Source organism: Antechinus flavipes, chromosome 2 (genome assembly GCF_016432865.1).
Source record: "Antechinus flavipes isolate AdamAnt ecotype Samford, QLD, Australia chromosome 2, AdamAnt_v2, whole genome shotgun sequence".
Classification (NCBI taxonomy): Eukaryota; Metazoa; Chordata; class Mammalia; order Dasyuromorphia; family Dasyuridae; genus Antechinus; species Antechinus flavipes.
In genome coordinates this window covers 80,188,136-80,206,838 of record NC_067399.1, presented here as the reverse complement: position 1 = coordinate 80,206,838, position 18,703 = coordinate 80,188,136, and the positions used below count along the sequence as shown (strand labels likewise).

Sequence of the window (18,703 nt, the reverse complement as noted above, 5' to 3'; positions counted from 1 at the left end):
TTTTTTGTGCATCGTGGACAACTTGGACCATTAGTCTCGGAAAGACTGTATGAATCTCTTCTCAGAATCACATTTTAAATTAAATGCACAGGAACTACAAAGAAAGCCAGTATACTGAAATACAGTTTTCATTATTTTTTAAGTTCACAGACTTGAGGATAAGAAACTCTGAACTAGATGAACTCTCAAGTCTTTTGTAGTTCTAAATCCTGTGGATATTATGAGACCAGCTGTTGGAAAAAGGGAAGGAGTGGGAAAGTGCAGCAATAAGTGGGCAGACCTTTGCAATTTGAGGTCAGAAAGAAGGAATCTGGTAGCCTCAAGATAACATATCACTTATATTAATAGGCACCCAAAAAAGCTATCATAAAGCAATGGGTTGATCTCAGAGGTGCTTCTTAGGGGGAAAAGAAGATAACCACTCTTCCACAAAAGCCTTCGAGGCCATAATAACTTAGGAAACATTCATTAAATGTTGATTATATCTAAGGCTCCATGCTTGGAACCAGAGGGCTGGCACAAGGTTTATTAAATTATTGAATGATCTAAGTGTGCAGTGGCCCAAGAAAGCACATTCTTTCTCTTTCCTATAATTCATACTTAGTCCAAAATAAAGGAATGAGGTTGTAGGTCCATCTGTACTTTACTTAAATAGGAGACATAAAAAAAAAAAACAAAAAAAAAAACACTCATTTGGAGTTAGAGGACCTGATTTTGAATCACAATTCTGATAATAACTGTATATTCCTTAATTTTTCTGGGGCTCAGTTTCATCTTCCCTTTTTTTTTAAATAATTTTTTATTGACAGAACCCATGCCAGGGTAATGTTTTACAACATTATCCCTTGCACTCACTTCTTTTCTGATTTTTCCCCTCCCTCTTTCCACCCCTTCCCCGAGATGGCAAGCAGTCCTATACATGTTAAATAGGTTACAGTATATCCTAGATACAATATATGTGTGCAGAACCGAACGGTTCTCTTGTTGCACAGAAAGAATTGGATTCAGAGGTATAAATAACCCCAGAAGAAAAACAAAAATGCAAGCAGTTTATATTCATTTTCCAGTGTTGTTTCTTTGGGATTTTGTCCATCCTTGATCAATTGAATCATCTTCTCTAAATAAAAAGGTTAGTCTAGATCAGGAATTCCAAACCTGGGGTGTGAGAACTTTAAAAAAATGTATTTTGAATATTTAAATTTTATAATCAAGAATTATAATTAATGTAACCATATTAGAATTATATTTATTATAATGTAATTATATAATATATAATAATAAAAATGATAAAATTAGTAAAATAGTAATAAAAATAAATAAATAAAATTATAATTAAGATAATTAAAATTGATATATTGAATACCAAAATATTTGAATATATGATATGTGGATATATTCAGTATATTTTATATTTCAATATATATGAATAGCTATTTCAATATGATTGCTTCTGGTTTTTTGGTAATCCTACATATTTTATTTTATGATATAAAACATTATTCTGAAGAAAAGGGTCCATGGGCTTTTTACCAGATTCCCAAAGGAATCCATCACACAATGTATACAATGTACTTTTTGGCCCTGACAGTTGAGTCTTTGCTTCTGTGATCTGCTTTCCTCTACTGGAAAGAGCTTGGAAAGGACATGACAAGGAACCTGTCCCAATAGCAGGCTAAGCAAGAATATTCAGGAGGTAGCCGGGGGAAGACACGGTCAGCAGAAACCTGACATTTTGCCATCCATTGTCACCTGTCTTCCTGCTGGATGGCCCAAGAACATGCCCCTGGCTGAGCGCACTTGGGGACTGGCCAGCAGGTCTGACTGGGTTCTTTTTCCTCCTCAGGTGTTAGAAGAATCTAAATGTCTCGTTCGGAGCTTCCTGAAATCAGTTCTTGAAGACGTGAATGAGAAAGAATGCCAGATGCTCAGGCAGCTATGGAGTTCTTCCAAAGGCTTGGATTCATTATTCAGCTACCTGCAAGAAAAAATTTATGAAGTCTGAAAGGCTCTGCTCTGGTTTTTGCACCCCCCCTCTGTGCCCAGAGTGATCCTGACTTCTGGCTCTTCCCTGTGTTCGAAACATTGGAGCCCAGTGTTCTGGAAAGGAGCTTGTGAATGTCTCTCCATACCTAGGCCTGTGTCAGTTTTCCTTGTGAGTCATTCTGGATGTTACTGGGTTGTTTCTACGTTGGTTTGATTTTGCGTGTCAGATGTGGGGCTCGGCGTTCTCAGCTGGCCCACCTTCCTCAAGGGTTCCCCCAGGGGACTGTCTCTTCCGGGAGGGAGCTCTTCGGCAGGCAGCGTCCTTGGTTCGGCATTACGTGGCCACGATCCAGTAAGGCAGCCCCATTTCTTCCAGTTTTCTCTGTCCTTTTGACTCAGGCTGCGTCAATGAGGGGGCCGCTCTTTGGAGAGCACCAGCTTTTGACCAGCTGTTACTATGCTCGGATGCCAATCAAAGGACTAGGTCGAGCATGATTGATTCGAGTCTGTCATCCTCAGGCAAGACCAGCTCAATCAATCACATAGACCCTGCCTCAGTTTCCTTCCTGTTGCCACAAGGATCTGTGTGACCTCTAGGGCTTAGTCTGAAAATCCTAACAGAAGTCATTTACAAACCCAGATATTGTAAATTTAGAAACGTTTTGTTAAATATATATTTTTCAACACTGTAAGTGGTGATTCTAATAATTTATGTGTATCATATGTAAAATTAGTTGGGTTGTTTTTTGTTTTTTGGCAAAAACTACCAGGAAAAATGTTTTTTTTTCTTTTAATTAAACTTATTTAACTTATTTATTTGTGTTTATATTCAACTGTCTGTTATTCACAAAGATGTTATTTTCATACTGCCCTGGACCAAATTCAAAGCTTGTGCTAGGCAGCACATCTTAGTAATAAGCCACAATGAGAGCAAATTCTAACAGAAAAGCAACATAGAACTTTTCCAGATAACAAATGAATACTCTGAACTGCTCTCAATAGGAAACTGTTTCCAGCTGTTATCTGTTTGCTTTTTTACTGTAGACTCATCAAAAAGAATGATGGTGGGAAATGTTTCTCTTTGCTGATTGTCTTTTTGGGGAGAATTGTGCTTTCTGGCCAATATCTTGTCTAAACATGCTCAATTCACAGTAACCTGACGTGAGCACCAGGTGGAGGCAGCACCATTTTGTGAAATATCTCTTCTCCAGCCTAGAACACATTAGCGTGGGACTAATGAGAGTGTTTGTTCCATACGTCTTTTGAACGTCTTGGGAAAACAAAGGGGTAGAGATATAGAGCTGAAAGGGACCTTTGTGGTTATTGAATCTAACTCTCTCATTTTACAGATAAATAAACTGAGTCCTAGAGAAGCTAAGTGATTTACTGAGACAACTAATAATGTCTGAGGCAGAATTCAGTCCCTAGTCTTCCTAACAGCTATTGCTGAATCTCCTACAACATTCTGTCCATTGGGCCTTTGAGAACCATAGGGAAAGTCTTGGCTTTGATGGGCTAAATGGGCAGAAGAGTCCCTGAAGGTATTAATAAATACAATAAAATATAAAATGAAAAATTAAAGTTGGTCCTCTAGAAACTTTTTTTCCAGAGTTCTGGAGTTAAAGAAGGGAGCAATAAATACTTACCCTACTATTAAATCTGTTTGAATTCTAAGAAAGTCTTATTGTCAGCTTTGGATTGGCCATTAAAAAATCTAGAATTAGCCACCAGAAGAGATTTTTCCTCATTTGCAAGGGGAAAAATCAAGAAGAGTGCACAAAGGTGAAAAATCCATATAGAAATTAGTGCAAAAGGTAGGCACTCACTCTAAGAAAGAGAATGAGAGCCCTCTTCCCCACTTCTCTGCTTATCTGACTTGCTTTCTTCTAACTTCTCAGACCTATTCACATTCCTCCCTCCTCCATCAGCACACAGTTTTTTATAGACTGCAGAAAAAAAAAAAAAAAAAACAATCAAAATTGGGCATGTCCAAGAAGGGCTGTTTGCAAAGAGAGCCCCAGCTACAATTATTGCTATAATTCTTTCCATAGTGTGACTTTCTAGAAAAGATTGCTCAGCTTGATTCGGGAAGAGAGGGCTCCTCATAAAACCTATCCCCGGGCTTCTTGACCAAACATCGGTGAACCATGTACCTGATAAGACCTGGCTTCCCCTAAGCTCAAGGGAAGGCCTTCACACCCATTTTCTTGGTCATGACCTTAGTCATTATTGGGCCATGCTTTCTTAGAAGTGTACCATCAGATATCCAAAGCCAGAAAACTGATGGCAGAATAGGAAAAACATGATTGAGGGATTCATAGGGGATCCATATAGTCTAGAGAATAGAAAGAATATAGTAAAGACAATTTTGCCTTCTTCATGCCCCTCACAACATCAGGAAATATTGACCCATTGAGTCTTTGTTGCAGACTCAGCTTTGCAAAAAGTGCTTCATTTGGAAGGACCAACAAATGAGTTTTATCCATCTTGGCTCAAGTACCTTCTTACTGTGGGACAGATGGCCCAAGAACTAATTAATACCTATTCTTTGTGAACAACCAGAACATCCGTTGGGTTCTCCGTGGCAGTTTCCTAGAGAGAAGAAGATCTACTATTTACAAAATCAGGGTGGAAATGGGTTCATAATCAAATGGAAATAAATATTCCAAAACTGATAGTACTAAAAGAAACATATGGGGTCTATGTTTAAAGGATTACCATTTTGTCAGTAGTAGAGTCCATCCAGCCCCTCAGTCTGGGAATCCCTGAGTATTCATTCAACAGCAATCTGAAATGACATCTGTATTATCTTATATTTGTTCAAGGTGAGAACGACTTCATTCATTCTCTGGGTATTTTAGAAGAGGCATGTTGATAAACCAATTTCAAAAATAGGTGCTGTCTGTGACTATAATTTACATAAAATAATTTCAGGAAAAACACCATCAATGCAGTCAATTTGATGAAAGTTAATCAAATCAGTTAGGTGTCACATACTATCAAGCGACAAACTGAATTTTTTATTTTTTAAATCATATTTTAGTGTTTAGTGTCATATAGCCACAACCTGTAGAACCACTGGAAAAATTAACTGAGATTGAGAACTCTGAGCGTTCTGGGGCTGTATTCACAATAATTTTCTTACAAGTATACAAAGATATCCTTACCTTACAAATTAGCATATATAACCTATTCCATGCTTCTTTGTCCTATTGTCCCTTTCCTCCAATTCCTCCCTAGAGTCTGTGTTATTATCCAACAGGATCCATGCCTCTGGATAGAGGAGGGTATGTGCCAGTCAGGAGTGATGGCCAGCTCCCTGAAGTTTCTCATTGGATAATTTTAGAATGGGGCTATAGCTCTTTGCTTTGGACATGAAATGACTAAGTCTTTTGTGCTACAGTGGCAAGAGTGCCTGAGTTCAAATTTTGCCAGTTCTAAAACTTCCTGGGTTTCAATCTTTTCACCTGTAAAAAGATATGGTTAGATGAAGTGGCCTTCTGAAGTTCCTTAAGCTCTATATCTATACTCTGTATAAACCTTCAGAAATTCTTGGTCAAAGAGTTTCTCATGTAGGAAACTGTCCCTTTGAAAATAGGACATTTTAAAAAGATCTGCAGTTATTACCATTTGAGACCCTCTTTGTCCAGTGGTCTCTGTCCCTTAGCTTCCCCCCCAAAAAAAGTCATGGTCTTCTCTGCCATGGCTTCTCAGCCAGGCCTAAATGCCATGATCAATGAATAGTTGCCCACAAAAAAGTGAATCTTGAGTCATCTTTGAAGGATGCTCTGTTAAAGCTAGAAACCATTCCTGGCTAAACATAAAACTCTTCATACAAAGGAGTTTCAAAGAGGCAGATTGACCACTAAGAAATTACTGTAGTATCCACCCCAAGACAAGCCAGTCTGTCCTCCCAACAAGGGAAGGATACCTTTGTATAGATTCTAGCAAAGTCACACACTTTGTATATAACACTAAAACAATATAAGGTGCTAGGACACTGATTTAAAGTACATGCTTGTTCTTGCTGATTGATCTAAGACACAAACATGAAGCTGTGTTTTATCCATAGAAGATCTAGAGTGGAAAAAAGAAATAACATATCTGATCTCATAATCTTGCTACCATAGTCCTAAACATTTAGATTAAAAAAAACTATCTTTTACAAAGGAAAAATAGAATTTCATTTTTCATAATTGATTTTTTGGTAAAAACATGCACACACAAAGACACAGACACATATACACAAGTTCTTCCAGTTTTTAAAAACAAAAGCATCTGATTGATGTTCATGCAATTTTACAACCTTGTTTCTGTGAAAGTTTTTTTTTTTTTTAAAGAAAACAAATGGCAACTTTTTTCCAATCTTTCTCTGGATTGCCCATAGGAGACCCAGAGTTTACTCTCACCTGAATTCCTGTGTTCATTTGGTGTTCAGGGTGACATTCTTGTTGTACCTATCAGTCTGGATATCATCACAAAGATGTACAGTATTTGAGATTACAAATGGAATTTTCTTTTTCAGTATTTTATTTTATTCTGTATATCTTGTTTTATAGAACCTTCCAAATTCTCCACTTTGCCTTTGTCAATATTTAAGGGAAACAGTTGGGGGAGGGTTGGGGAGGGGAGGGTCATCTTGCATGTATATTTTTGTTGTAGATAAGTGTTGCTTGGTCTCTTTGGCAGATCTTGGGTTAAATGCTTTCAGACTTGAATACAGTATATATTTTGAAATTCTAAAATTTTTCTATTTCTGTGTTAGAGCTGGATATATGCGTTTTAGGCAATCTTTTACACAATTAGTAACTGTTCTTTCAACCAATAGCATACTGGTTTGGTGCCAATAGTTCTGCATTAGAATCTAATGCTCTTAAATGTTAGAGGACACGTTTCTCTCTCTCTTTTTTCTTTCTCTTGAAATAATTAAGCTTGAAATAGAATTTTTAAAAGTGTCACATTCTTGAAGAGGTCTTACTATTGGGTTCCATGTTTCAACCTTTGTAACTACATATGTAGTGCTAAAAAAACTTCCCTGAAGAAATGCTATAAAGCGATTGATGGTGGCTGAAAATAGAGCCTTAAGTTTGTTGCAAAAATGTGAATACGGGTTGTTTAAACCAATTAACACGGGCTGTGTCAAAGCAGTGTGACGGAGGGTCTGATGTTGTGGGTTGGGTTCACGGTCCATCCTGCGCTGGTTGACCAGGTGGATGAGAATTACCTGTGGCCGTTCTATCTGGCCTGCAAAAGAACCAAGTCAAGGGGTCACCGTCTGGTTGTTTTAACCAACACAGCCAACATGAATGCTGTCAGGCTGGGCTTTTGTTTGTACCTGTATCCTGTTCCTAGCCATCATCGACTCGGTGCGGCTGTCTGCGAAGTCCAGTCTAGCCGAGACCGGCGTTCCTTAGAAAACATTAATGATGTTTATGTAAGAGACTTACTGTGTAGACAATCTTAATTATCTTTCAGCTAAGCAATCAGCATTCTGGCTGTGTTCTCTGTGTCTATCCAATTAACTATGTGTGTTAAGCCATATTAAGCCTGGGTCTGTAGGGCATGGGCGAATTAGACACAATCCTGTAAGACTGTTCTAGTCATCCAGGGTCATCTTAGTGGCAAACAAGGTGTGAGATTTGTAAGCCTGGACTCACTCTGTAATTTCCCCCCACGGGATGGCCAAGAAAACTGGATGGAACCAATATTTTGGTTCTGTCTGGTTAGCCCAAGATTTAATAGATTGGGATAGCTAACTCCAGATACATTAATATCCAGCGAACGTTCAAAATGTGGATAAATTGTTTCATCTTTTGTGGTGACTTCATTCTTTTGACTAACAAGAAAAAATACCTAGCTAATATTGGTAGTAGGCTATTTCACTGAAGTTTTTGCCCTAGCTGGTTCTGGCTAAAATGTATACACAGACATGACCAAATCCAGTGAGATGGAAATGCTTGCATGGACCCTGGGCCCCCTCAAGGTGGCCCTAGGAAGGTAGGAGGGGCTAGAATTTATGGCACTGTGTCTGATTCGCTCTCTATTTATTTAGACCCAGTCTTATTGTCATTCACCAACTTATCTCCATGTTCACAGGATTGTGAAAAATTTGCCTTTCATAGAAACCAAGGACCAAAGAATTACATTTCTTCCCCTCTAACCATTAGTTACATAGAGATCACGGCTGTGAGTATCCGAGACAGACAGATGAGACTACAGCTCAGTGACATCTGCTCAGTCCCACCAATATTCCAAATTGTACAGAAGTGGCCCCGGGTTTCAGGGACCCAAACTCACTTTGGCTGGGATAGGATCAAGCTGTCCCTGCGATGGAAACCCAGCCTCCCCCAGTAAGCCGAGTTCTGGTTATCCCCAGGCTCATTCAATCGGCCATTTCTGAACTGCAAAAGCAGTCTCAGAGGTAGATTTGTTGCTCCATCTCTGCTGACTGAGTCAGCCCAAGGATTGCCAGATTTCCCCTTCACTTTGTCTTAGGTAGACCCACTTAGAACAACCACAGGACTTTTGGAGGGAGCACGGTCTTCATTCCCATCCCACGGCAAACAACAGGTCCGTTCCCATGTCCTGAAAACAGTACAGAAACCCCCACCCACTGAGCCATTGAGCAGCATGGACAATGAAGCTCCGACAAGCTGTCTAGTAGGAAGGTTTATTGCCAGCACCCTGGGATGGAGCAGGCCACCATAATTCACCCAACCCTTTGGGGGGGTTGTGGCTCCTGGTGTATTTATTGTACACACACCAAAATCAAATGAACAACTTTGCAAATTGAGGCATTTAACTTATTTTGCCAGATGATCATAGGAGAGACTTCAACTAGTTTCTGATATTTGTCATTATGAATATTCAATACCCCACAATCCCAGGTGCAGAGCCCTTTCTCTTATTGCTGTAAATATTTCCCGAGAATGGGCGCAGTCCTGAGGGACTTGTATCTTCTGCTATAACAAATATTGATTGTCTAGATCAAATTCTCTTTGTGAATGGTCCTGTAACTAGTGTATGGACACATTTCTGGGTGCCTTAGAAGTTGTATTTTTCATGTGTGTTAATATGCAGTATTTATACATTGTGAGAAGCTGCTTTGAATAAAAAGGTCGAAACTTCCTTGCTGTTGGTCTCTGTGGGGTGTCGTCAGATCGTTAATAACAGAAAAGGAGAGTTCCTTCCTTCCTCTCCTCTTGGGCTCGGGTTCCAATCTGTGATACTGGAATGGGGCAGGCAGGTCTAGAAAAGGTGATTCCTTCTAACTTTAAAAAATGCTGTGATCAAACTCAGCAGCAGCTGTTGTGGTCTCCTGGCTCTCTGTAATTTGAGATGTCTGCTCTTATTCCCTCTCCCACCGCCTCTCGCCTGGGATTAGAGGGTGCTTGGAGCTGAGGGTTCTGGGCTCTGCCCTGGCCCCATGAGGGGATGTGGGGACCTCCCACTGCCTTAGAGTTATCCCAATCACCTGTTACCCGTGAAACTCAGTTACCTTGGTTGCCTGGATGGTCCCCAACTAGGGATGAGAGGCAAACTTCTTTCTCCACTCCCATGCTAGGGATTCAAATATAGATACTAGATCAAGGAATACACACACATATATACATATACAAATGTATATATATATACATATATATATATTATCTTCCTGAGAATAATCTTCAATTTCAATGTCTCTCATATATAACTGCCCCACAATCTGTTGCCAATTCACCTTTGCAACATATTGTGAATATATGTGAATGTATATACATATATACATACCCTCTTTCTAAAAATAATCTTCAGCTCCAGTGTTTCTCATATCTAACTGCCCCCCCAATCTGTTTCCAATTTACCTTTACAACATTTCTTGAATAACCCCGCCCCCTTCTATCCTGTGATATGGCTACCTCATGCCTGGACTACCTGCTCATTGGTCTGCCTGATAGAAGCCCACTGTACTTGTCCATCCTCCATTCAGCCACCAAAAAAAAAGTAAAGTTCTGACCGTGTCACACAAGCCCCCTCCACTGCCCCTACTGCATAAATTCCAGTGGTCCCATGTCATCTCCAGAATCAAATATCAAATCTTCTGCTTTGCAGTCTTCCCACCTCACCTATCCAGTATTGTTACAACTTTCACCCCTGCTTTCCCCCTTCATGCCCTTACATTAGCCTCCTTGCAGTCCCCAGACAAAACTCTCCCTCTCTCTACTCCAGGCATGTTCACTCACCTATCTGTTGTCCCCTCTCCTTGTTCCCTACCCATAATACTTATTCCTCTATTCCACCTTCTAGCTTCCCTGAATCCTTCAAATACCAACCCCAAATCCCATCTTCTACAGAAAAGCCTTTCCTGATTCCCATTAATTCCAGGGCCTTTCCTCTGTTGATTATTTCTAATTTATTCTGCACACATCGATTTGCATGTTGTCTTTCCCATTATTGGGAACTCTTCCAGCACCAGGACTATCCTTCTCATTTCTCTATGGCCCTAGTGCTTGTACTGTTCTTGGCATATAATAGGTGCTTAATAGATGCTTATTGACTGGCTGATTGCTTCCTAGAAGTTCTCCCTTCTACCCAGATGCCATCCTAATTCCTTTACTTAAGGCACATCTTGTCCTTAGGAAACTCCAGTGTGCTCAGCTCATACTAATTCATTGCAAGATACTGGGGTACAAGATAAGGGGATGCAAAGGCAAAATAAAAGACCGTTGCTGCCTTTGGGAAACTTTCATTCTCCCAAATCAAGCAGTTGTTCAAATAGCATATTGTAGTGGAAAGGGTGCTGGCTTGGGGGCCAAGGGACGCCCTTCTGCTACTTAAAAGTGAGCATGCCATTTACTCCCAATAATATCACTTTCCACGTCAGGAATACCACAATCTATACAGGTTTTTCTGGTGCTACATTCTATGTACCTACCCTTCCTCTGCACCGCAGGATCAACCATATGTTCCACTTCCATAGTCAAGGACTGTGAAATTCCTTGTCATGTCATAATCTCATCCACCTGTCTTTCCCTGTGCCTAATGTTAGCTAAACATATTCTTCATCCTCCCTATGACCTCCAGGCCTTCCATCTTCGGCACTTTCCAAGGCTATCATCCCTTTCTGTCTAGAATCAAATATAAAATTCTCTGCTTGGCACTCAAGACCCTTTGTAACCTACTCGTTCCACCCTCTCCCTCATCCAGTATTATTATGATTTTCACCCCTGCTCTCTCCCCCCATGCACATATACCCATGAACACTTCAAAGCCCTGACCTTAGCCTCCTTGCAGTTCTTCAGACAAACCTCTAGTTAACCAACCTTAATCAATATTCAGATCCCCTGTCTTCTCACTGTTTGTTCCTCACCCAAACCCCAATCTACACTATTCCCACCTTTTCTCACATTCTTCTAAAAAGAACCGGAGGAAGTCGATGAAACACTTGAGTGAGTCCCTCCAGATTGATTATCTATTCTCAACTAGGCTCTTGCTGCAGTAAGGCAACCCTTTTATTCCTGTCCAATTGATCATCCCTTTCATCTCAGAGTTTTTCACAAATTTTCTTTTCTTTTCAAAAATGAGTGGGGAGAGAATGGCCAGACCTCTACTTTAGGAAAATCCCTTTGGTTGCTGGTGTTTGGGATGGGAAGATTTGAAAAAGGTGGGAACAACTTTGAGACCATCATAACGGTCCAGGTAAGAGGTAATGAAGGTGATGAGGGATGAACTCAATGATATTGTGGACTAAGCTAAAAGGGACAAATGGGATGCAAGAGATGCAAAAATAGCAATGAAAAACAAATGGTGTGACAGAATGAGGAGTTGGGGAGTTAAATCTGATTTTGGGAAATGAATAGCTGGAAGGACGGAGGGAAACTCTAAAAATGTAAGAGATTTTAGAAGAAAGATTAGTCTTGGGAAAAAGTCAATGAATTATATTCTTTTTTATTAACAGAAATCTATTTCCTCTCTTTCCCATCTCTTCCCCATTGTTTGAAAAGAAAAAAAACCCTTATGACAAATATAACTAATCAAGAAAAATAAAATCCCACATTGGCCCAATATACATACATGTGTGTGTGTATATACATGCATACAAATCCATCTAATCTGTATTTACATATATACACTATGAATGTATATGTCAATATATATAAATATGTGTGTATCTGTACGTACGTATATAGATGTCTATCTTTTCATAGATAGCTATATCTATATGTATGTGTATGCATTAGTCATTGTGTTGATTAGAATCCTTAAGTTTTTCAAAGTTGTTTGCCTTTATGGTGATGTTATTAATGTATAACTTTGTTCTAATTCTCCTTACTTCACTCTTCATCAGATCATACCAGTCCAAAAAAAAGTCAGAGTTCTCCTTGAGACATGTTGAATATGAGATGAAATACCGAGTTTGAATGTCCAATAGACACTTGGAGATCTGGAGAATCTCCAGAGTAAAGAACAATCACAGACTTTTGGTGGTAAACTGAGAGGGAAGCAAGTTCGGAAGCAAATAGCAGCAGTATGGCTTGAACCTTAAGGACAGAACAGAGTCTCAGTTCCAACTTCTAGCCCAGTCTGTTGCCTGCAGAAAAATAACCAGGACAAGAATCTCAGAGCAAAGGGTGCCTGCAGTTCTGTCACTCTGAAAGGACAGACTGAGCTCAGACTATGAAAGCAGCAATCAGACTTTGCCCTGGATCTTGCAGGTCCTAGCCTGGGCTGTTACTGAGATCTCTGAATAACACAACATTCAGTTTCCTCAACCCCCTCTCCCCCAAGAAAGTAACAACAGATATAGCTCAATTCTTCTCTCCAGAAGTTCTTAAAACCTGAACTGAACATCAAGTAAAATAGTAAGGTTAAAAGAATGATCAAAAAAAGAAACTCATCAAAAAAAGTTATTTTGTTAATAGGGAGCCTCAAGACACAGATGAGGAAGAAAAAGCAAAATTCAAAGTAAAACAAGTGGGCACAAATTCAATGAGAATTCTTAGAGGAAATGAAATGAGTTAAAAGATGATTTTATAATGAAATGAGAGAATAAAAGGAAAATAAAATGAGAACTACATAAGAATAAATTGGAAAAGGAATTAATGGTTTGACCTTAGATAAAACAAAACAAAACAAAAAACATTACCCAAGTAATAAACTTTAGGAAAATTATAATGGACCAAATAGAAACCAATGATTCTATGAAACAACAAGAAATATTAAAGCAAAGTCAAAAGATTCAAAATTAGAAGAAAAACAACTCACCTGGAAAAAAAATATCATGAAGAAAAAATTAAAAATCACTGGACTACCCAAAAGCCAATACCAAAAAATCCCTTAGATATCATATTTCATAAAAACGTCCCAGCTCTTTTAGAACTAAAGAGTAAAGCAAATACAAAAAGAATCCACTGATTATCACCTGACAGTGGATTGATCCTTGGACTTGGAGTCAGGAAGACTCATCTTCATGAGTGCAAGTCTAGTTTCAGACACTTAAAAGCTGTGTGATCATGAACAAATCACGTCACCCTGTTTGTCTCAGTTTTTGTTATCTGCAAAATGATCTGGAGAAGGAAATGGCACATCATCCCAGTATCTTTAAAGGCAAAAAAAACCTAAATGGGGAACTCAAGTCAGATTGGGTGAAATGACCAGACAGCATACACACATGTGTACACATGTATGGATACGTGATGTGTATGTATTTGTGTGACATATACATGTCTCTATGAAAACATATATATATTTCCATACATATATGTATGTGTATAGCCAAAGTGGACTTTTGTTTTGCTTGAACATACATGCTTGTAACACAGATTTTTTTGTTTTCTTTTTATTTTCTGGATGGAGGAGGAAGTAAGAAGGTGGATTTTTGCTGATTGAAAAAATAAAATTAATTTTAAAATGTACTACAAGTAGAAACAAAAAGGCACTAAAGTCAGGATTACTGTCAACCATCATTGCAAAATATTGGAGAGATTGCTATGTGATGTTTCAGAAGATAAAAGAAAAAATTTAAAACCAAGAATAACTTACCCAGCAAAACTGAGTCTAAAGCTTGAGAGGGGGGAGGGGGAAATAGACCTTTATCAGAGATAAATTAAAAAAAGGAATTAACAGAAACATTAAAAACATAAACACAACTGCTTATATTCTAATATGGGAAAACAACACTTATAAGTGTAATTTCTAAAGAAAATGGAAAAGGAAGGGAAGACAAAAACATTGGGTGGAAAGGTAGGAAAGGAAAATTAGGAAAAATTTTTGTTGTATCAAGTAGATGTTTATACAAATAAGGAGGAAGGGATGGGGGAGAAGATGACATTTCAGTTTTATCCTAATTGGTTAAAAGAGAAAAGAATATAAACACAAATACAGTAGGTACAGAAATACATTTTATTTAACAGGGAAATAGAAGGGAGGAGAGAAGAGAGAATTAGAGAGAGATAGATTAAAGGAAGAATTAGTCCTAAACAAAACAAAGGAGATACAAACATATTTATATCTTTTTGAGGTGGTGAAGGAATGGGAATCTGAGGCAGTATCCAACAATTGGGGAATGGCTGAACAAGTTAGGGCACATAGAAGTGATGGAGTATTATTGTGCTGTGAAAATGATGGAGATTTTTTAAGAGAAACATGGAAAGATTTCCAAGGACTAATATGGAATGAAGCAAGCAGAACCCAGGAGATCAAGTTATATAATATAGGAAAGACAAACAACTTTCAAAAAATTAGGAACTCTAATTCCAAAAGAATAATGATGAAACATGCTACGTACCTGCACATAGCGAGGTGAAAGGCTCAGGTTGCATTATGAGACATGTAGGTGTAAGTATGTATTATGCTTTTGGACACTGTCAACACAGAGATTTTTTTGCTTGACTACATATTTGTAACAGGATTTTTTTTTTCATCTTCAATTGGTGGGAGGAAGGAGGGATATAGTGGGAGGGAGAGAAGGCAAATATTTTACTAAGCGGTAGTAAAATTTAATTTAAATTTTTTTAAAAATAAAAGACCTTTAGATAATTCTATATTTATGAGATCACTGCTCACTTCCCCACATAATTAAATATAGATAGAATAAGTATGTATGAAATAGATCTCTCTTTTGAATTTCAAGTAATCACCTCCAATCCTTATGAATGACTTCTCCTGACTCTCAGAATATCTCACCATTTGACTTATAATCTTCCTATCCATTATACTATTTGATATCATCCTTGTTTACTTGAACATAAACAAAAGGCACCATGATGTAGTAGGAAAGAACACTTCATTTATGGCCAAAGGATCCAAGTTGAATTCTGGGTCCAGTCCTTACAAGCTGTCTTACCTTGGATGAATTGAGTCTGTTTTCCCAATCGTAAAAAGAGGGTGTTGGATGAGCTAGAACTGTACTCCTAAGTAGCCCAAAATTCCACTATTTCAATCATGGTTATCCTTCTGACGTATTTACTTTCAATTTTTGAATTCCTCAACCCCTATAACCTTACTCTTACTCTGCTTGTACTATACTGCCCCAAACTTATACCTTAGAACTCACCTCAAATAAAATTTCTCAAGGGCAAAAATCCAAAAGCCTGAAATTCTCTTCTCTTATTATTGCATTCTCTATTCTATTGACCCAATTCAATCAGCATTTGTTTATTGAATACTATGTATTCAATACTATGTAACCACTGTGGTTAGAGCTTGGGGAAAGAAAGATTTCATCTTGTTAAAGAAGTGAAAAAAGATATAAACTTCCTCTCTTCTCAGGGAGCTTCTGTCCTATTAGAAGAAAGAGAAAAAATACAGAATTAATTCTAATACAAGTTTTGTGATACGTCACAAAAGAAGTCTAGAGTGACAGAAGAAGTCTGAGAGGGAAATATTACTTCTAGTTGACTGTTTAGAGTGGGAGAGGGAATAAGGAAAAACTTAATGGAGCACTTGGAAGAGAAGGATTTCAGCAGATACTGCTAAAGTGGAAATGTATTTCCTATAGGTGGAATGAATCATATAAACGCACAGAAATGGCAAAATACCGAAATTTGGGGAAATAACAGTCCATTGGAGGCAGAATTGATAGAACTTAGCAATTGATTAAATATAGAATGATGGGAAAGACTACAAAGTTTCATATCTTCTACACTGGCCTTTTTGCCTATAATTTCTTTCTTCTCTAGTTTACATATCAAACCCAATCCAGAATACCTCTCCTAATACACCAGTCTGACTATGTCATCTTCCTACTCAGATAATTATAGTAGATTCCTATAGTCAATAAAATACAAACTCCTTAGCCTGACATTTAGGATCTTCCACAATTTGTCATTAACCCCGTTTTTTAATTGTTAAGGAAAATCTTCGGGCAACTTAGATAAAATAGAATACTGAGTCTGAAGTCAAGAAGTCCTGACTTCAAATTGTCTCAGACACTTATTAAATGTGTGACTCTAGACAAATCACTTAAATTATACCTGCTTCAATTTCTCCCCTGTAAAAATGAAAATAATAATAGCACCTACTTCCTAGGGTTTTCATGAAGATCAAAACTAACACATACAAAGTGATATATAAATGACAGCTATTATTGTTACTATTGCTATTATTTGTCAAATATTTTGTAAGCCTTAAAGTGATATATAAATACTAGTTATTATTTTCATTATTATTATTTGTAAAGTGCTTTATTAACCTTAAATTGCTATATAAATGCTACTTATTATTATAATTATTGTTTTTATTCAACATTAAAATTGTCCAGAAGTAGAAAGGGTCTCCTTAGGAAGGAAACTATGTGTCAGATACTGTGCTAAGCACTGGGAATAATACAAACATGAACAAAAAAGTAGACAATCCTTACCCTCAATGAGCTTACATTTTAGTGGGGCTAAACTAGTACAGGAACTAGCAAACAGTGAATGTGAAGAAAAGATAATTGGTTTTGAAATCTAAAACTTCTGGAACTGGACTGGGATAAGAATGAAGGCAGGACATCAGAGTACCTTCCATAAAATGGAGATCTCAGGAGAAATTCACTAATGCTGGAGGCCTTTATTAAGGAATATTCTCTCAGACACTAGCACTGACCCTGAGTAAGTCATAAGTAAGTAAAAAGTCACTGAGTAAGTAAAAAAGGTGATAATAAGAACATCCCCCTCCCAGAGTTGTGAGGATCACACAGGACCTAGCACATAGTAGGGCTATATAAATGTTAAGCTATTACTATATACCTAAGAACATATATGTAAATATTTCTTTATTTTATATATACAGTGTAAGTGGAGGGGAATGTCAGAGGGAAGGCACAAACAATGGAGGGAAATGAGAAAAATCTTCCTGTAGTTGATGAGATTTGAGCAAAGTCTTGAAGGAAGCATGAGAAGCCAGAAGGTGGAGGGGGGAAAGGGGACAATTCTAAATTAGAAAAATTTAGAATAAAGAGATAGAATTTTATATCTGAGGAACAGTAAGGAGGCCAGAATCAGCGGATTGCAGAGTAAAGGGAAAAAAAAAAACTGAAAAGGTAAGAGGATATCAGGTTGTACAACCAGAAGATGTTATGCTTGATCCTGGAGGTAATAAGGATGACAGGATCAGACTGGAGTGGGGTGAGATTTAAGACAGAGAAAGTACTCAGAAGGGTATTATAATGAGTCAAATAAAAGATGGTAGCTATTTGCATTTTACCCATCTCGTAGAAAGGTAATAACTCAGAAAGAGACATATACTTTAAGATACAATGATGTGAATTTATTTTGTCACAAGGATTTTGTTTTGTTTTCTTTAATGAGTAGAGTGAAAGGGAGAAAAAATAAATGTTTATTAGTTGAAAAATATTTCTGGAAAAAGACCTAAGGTCAAATGAAGCATTTGGAGGAAATTGTAATTAGGTTTTCTATCGGCCCTGTTCCCCAAAGCATCTAATCTAACTAAACTGGTAAGTAATCAGGCTTCTTAGACGCCAAGTGTGAAGTCAAGTTAAATCAATAAGCATTTATTAAGAATGTACTATGTTCCAGGCACTCTGGAATGTGATGGAGATACAAGGAAAGGAAAAACTCGTCTTTATTCTTAAGGAGGTGATGAAGGGGAAACATACAATGTACAAGCAAAATATATATGGGGTAAATTGGAAATTGTCCCTGGAAAGAAGATTGAAGAAGACTGAGGAAGACTTCTTATAGAAAGTGGCAATTTAATTGGAGCCAGAGAAGCCAGAAGACAGAGATGAAAGGAGAGAGTATGTTAGGCTTGGGGGACATCCGATGAAAATGTTCTGAATTGGGAGATGGGGTAACACATTTGAAAAAATACTGAGACCAATGTCCTTGGGTCACAGAATCCAAAGAGGGTAATAAGATATAAGGATTCTGGAAAGGTAGAAAGGTCTTTAAAAGAATGGTGAATTTTAAAAAATGGTGAATTTTACATTTGTCCCTACAGGTAATAGGAAGGCAGCAGAGTTTACTGAAGAAGCAATTGTATCTGATTATCAAGAATAGTTTCTTAAAATAGAAGGTTACCAGATGGGAGCAGAGCTAAAAGGGAGGCCATTTCCTGAGCAGCAACCATACGATTTCCCAAGATTTCAGTTTCCCACCACCAAGAGTTTCTATCCCACTCTCACATTAAAATTCCAGATGCAACTCTGGATAAGAAATCCTTATCATACTTGTTTATCCTTTCCTGAAACTGAGGTTTCATTCTGAGGTCCAACCTGTTTGTCTACCAATGTTCCAGC

General features: G+C 37.9%; 1 protein-coding gene across 1 annotated transcript in view; it reads left to right on the top strand.

Annotated features, from left to right (window-relative positions):
• CDYL2 (chromodomain Y like 2) overlaps nucleotides 1–9,111 on the top strand; it is a 280,118-nt gene extending 271,007 nt beyond the window's left edge. The window contains exon 7 of the mRNA XM_051975112.1: nucleotides 1,844–9,111. Within this exon, the coding sequence (XP_051831072.1) occupies nucleotides 1,844–2,002 (159 nt within the window). The 3' untranslated portion in view covers nucleotides 2,003–9,111. The remainder of the gene's footprint in view (nucleotides 1–1,843) is intronic.
• The last annotated feature ends 9,592 nt before the right edge of the window (nucleotides 9,112–18,703 follow it).